Source organism: Seriola lalandi, unplaced genomic scaffold (genome assembly GCF_002814215.2).
Source record: "Seriola lalandi dorsalis isolate HSWRI2012SDOR001 ecotype SW California unplaced genomic scaffold, Sedor1 jcf7180002054482, whole genome shotgun sequence".
NCBI classification, from domain to species: Eukaryota; Metazoa; Chordata; class Actinopteri; order Carangiformes; family Carangidae; genus Seriola; species Seriola lalandi.
This window is the reverse complement of record NW_019525035.1, coordinates 505,297-509,112: the sequence shown is the minus strand read 5'-3', so window position 1 is coordinate 509,112 and position 3,816 is coordinate 505,297. Positions and strand designations below refer to the sequence as shown.

The 3,816-nt window shown below is 40.1% G+C and overlaps 1 protein-coding gene across 2 annotated transcripts in view; it reads right to left on the bottom strand.

Moving 5' to 3' along the window:
- Positions 1-1,520, bottom strand: part of idh1 (isocitrate dehydrogenase (NADP(+)) 1) — a 9,049-nt gene extending 7,529 nt beyond the window's left edge. Inside the window, exons 1-2 of one of the 2 annotated variants that reach the window (XM_023412548.2) lie at positions 1,363-1,520; positions 192-321 (exon numbers count right to left, since the gene is read on the bottom strand). In XM_023412548.2, the coding sequence (XP_023268316.1) occupies positions 192-313 (122 nt within the window). In that variant the 5' untranslated portion in view covers positions 314-321; positions 1,363-1,520. Of the gene's footprint in view, positions 1-191; positions 322-617; positions 624-1,362 lie in introns of those variants that run through there. The other variant, XM_087175678.1, reaches the window with a different exon arrangement.
- Between the last annotated feature and the right edge of the window lie 2,296 nt (positions 1,521-3,816).

Genomic DNA, 3,816 nt, shown 5'->3' with positions numbered 1-3,816 from the left:
CTCCCCTCCCCTCATGTAAATTATGTACTTACATAATACAATTAATGTGTATTCAAAACTCAGTTAGAGGATATAGATTTATATTTGGGGAGTATAATTGTTTTCTAGTGAGAGAAAGTCGGCACATGGATGCAACCGAGAGACAAAGTTGCCCTTCGCACCCTGAGGTCTTTATGCTGAGGTGTCCTCACCTGTGCAGGTCGAGCTCCAGGTAGGGGAAGATCAGCTTCTCCTTAATGAGCTCCCAGATGACCCGAGTCATTTCATCTCCCTGCATCTCCACCACAGAGCCTGCCTTGATCTTCTGAGACATGTCGGAGCCTGGTGGTGGACACGGGGGACAAACACACCGACAGTGATAAACAAATAAATCAGAGGCGAGAGACAAAGAGAGAGAGAGAGAGAGTTGCCTGAAACTGGCCCATATACAACATGATTGCCAGATGCTTCTTCCACATCTGGACCAATTCTGAAATGACTAATCGATTGATGGAGAATTTCACTGGCAGATTCATCGATACTGGAAATAATCATTAGTTTTCAGCCCTAACACTGAGGTGGTGTTGTGCTCCTCTGTGCATAACACCAATGAATGAATTCATTCATTCAACACATACACCAGCAGATCCAGACCGGTGACTCAGCGTGAATTCATAATCCTCTTCAGAGTGAGTCCCTCAAAGTGAGCTAAACAACCAAACCCTGACCCGAGGCGGACGGTTTCCCAGTCCCAGTCCCAGTCCCAGTCCCAGTCCCAGTCCACTGTAGCTTCAGTTTTCACTTAGAAATGACTTTAATGTTGCTGTAAAGACACATAGAGGCACGTTTCATGTTTGCATTAATGCACAGCTGAGAGGTGGGATTGCACAACAGCTGTGATCATTTTACAACTTGTAGATTTCTGCCCTTTTGAGGGGATGTTTGCTGAAGTTACATAAGTCTGCAGACAGGCTGATCCTCGTATGATGGGGAGGAGACTGTCAATCCAGACGAGCGATGCAAAGCAACAGATTTTTTCTTCTTTGCATGAATATGCCATTGAATAACAGACACATGAAAACAGGAAGGGGCTGTGGGCCTTAAAGACCATATAATGTCGGGTGGACTTCATTTCAATTAAACTGCACAAACCGGACGTTAAAGTTAAAATCGTATTTACTCGAATATACAACAAATCGTTTTAGCTTCACTCTGTCATTTCACTTTGGCCTGTTCCTGTCCGGACTGTGTTATAACCCACGTAGCAAGATAACTGGGAGATGTGAAATTAGATATGAAGCTAGCTTGATGACACTTCCTTGAACGTCACCGCTGCTCGGTTCCGCAGTAAGAACAGTTTCATTACATGTTTCAAACGCCTACCTTGTTTTATTTAAACGTCCACAACAGAAACAGCGAAACGAGATGAGGAGGCGGAACGACGTCGTGAACCGTAGCACAGGGTTGACTGGGCTGGGACTGCCGGAGGAGCAGCGGCAGGAGAGCACCCCGGCCGGCTTCCACCTCCCTGGACACGCTCAAGATATTGGCCAATCAGAGAAGAGACGAAAACACTAACAGCCAATCAGATAAGCCCACACAGCAGTAGGGGCGGGATCTTACCGGGCGGGGTCTGCAAAAACGTCACGTAGACCGGAGATGTTTTAAATATTAATTCAAACGTAAACATTGATTTTACATGATTATTTTTCTGTTTTAATTTGTTCTTTATTTATGTTTTTTCTCACAGTTTTCAATGAACAAATGGCATCACTGATTAATACTAAACAAAAAAATAAAAAAACAATACAAAAAAATATAGAAAAAAGAATCAAATAAAAATAAAAAATGAAATAAAATAAATAAATCAGGGGAAATAGTCCATGATAGTTTAAAGATTAATGGAGACAAAAATAAATAAATTAATTAATTAATTAATTAATTAATAAAAGAATTGGGGGGATTGTTAGTTAAATCAAATTAGAGAAAACAAATTAAAATTACAGACAGATACATCTCAAGACATTCTTTTGGTTTTACCAAAAGTCAAATTCCTTTAAGAAAAGAGAAAGTAAAAGTTTGCTACTCGAAAATACACATTTTCTAAGTCAACAGAGTTGTTGCAATGACAGTTTCTTGATTTTTGAGTTTCTTTGAATTAGCCCGGTGAAACAGCGCCACCTGTGTGCTACCTGTGGGGAACGGTACTGCGCCGCTGCAGAGGGGGAAACCATAGACTGTATATAAAATATACAATGCTATAATAACACGGTGTTCAGTAGGAATCAGATGGAACTGACCCACCAGAACTGCAACCTGGAGCAGAACCAGACTCTTCATAGATGTGATGCTGTGACCTCAGAGACAGATGTGTTCACCTCACACACTCTTTAGTGTGAACTGAACACTGACAGTTCAGGTTGTGAAGCAGGTGTCAGTGTAGTACAGCTCATGTACTTTAGTTTTATTTATAACTTAATTGTTGTCATTGAAAAGGTTTTTAATAAATAAACCTGTGATTAAATTGTACTGAGTGTTTCTTCATATTTACCATCTGCCTCATGATGAATCTAACAGTCACTTTGGTGAATTAGTGTTTTCATTGTTATTAAAATTGATAAGTTCATAAGACAAATTAGAAAAGCACAAACTCTAGTATCTGTCTCTAGATCCTGTGTTGTCACTGTTGAAGGACGGACACATTTAAACATTTCTATCATGTTTGTTGTTGATTAAAGCAACATAGAAAGTCTTTGATTAATTACAGATTCAGGAAAAACTTCAGTGTGTTGTGATTTCTACACTGTGCTGCTGCTACTGTTAAAATTCATACCAGACACGCTCCATAAAAACCATCAACAAAGCAAAGCTTCATAAGAAACTTTATTTCACATTAAAACTACATTAATTTAAACAATTTACAATCAACTGGAGACGTGAACAAAAGAATGTGATGAATAGATTAATTTAATGTGTGCAATTTACAATCAACTGTAACTGACTAATTAAAAATAAAATACAGTTGTGAATGAAGGTGCAGGTGAACTTCACTGTCACAGTGTGCATAAATTTGCATAATAAAGAGGTGGATAAATCTTATTTAGTAACAAGTATAAATTATAGTAGAGATGTAAAATAATCCTTCATAGCTCAGTGAGGACGGAGCAACAGTCTGACAGGTTGACCGGAAGCTGCTGCATCGTCCATAAGTGATGGAGGGAAGGAGCAGAAAGTCCAGGAGCCGTTATTCATCAGTCTTAGTGTTAGAAAACGTTTTACACTGTGGTTTTACAGTTTAACGTTAGCACACATGCTAACTTCAGCTACAATAACATTACAAGTTACTCCTCATATTTATGATATTAGCCAAATCGATGTAGGATGTGTGCAATTAGCCCATATTAGCCCAGCTCCACCCTCTCATCCAAATATGGTTTTCTTCTGGCTCCAAAAAACCAAGATGGCGACGTTCATTAAGCCAAACTCGAGGCTTCAAAACATCAGTTCACAAACCGATGGGTGACGTCACGGCAGTTCGCCACTTGGGGGAAACGCGTCAGAGGAAACTCAGGTGATGTTGATACACCTTGATTAGTAACGTCACGCTGCTGCAAAAGTGAACGGTAGTCAGTCAGAAAAAGTAAACAGGAAGTCGCCGCACTTTTTCTCTTCTCACCAGTGACGTGATATAAAGTTAGCAACACAGGCTAATAGGCTAATCCAAATGAAATTGGGAGAATTGCCAAGTTTTCCATCGTTGCTCCTGTGTTTACTACCATTAGTGGAGAGTGGAGTGGAAGAAAAAGAGGACGGGGGTGGAGAACATGCGGAGACTGG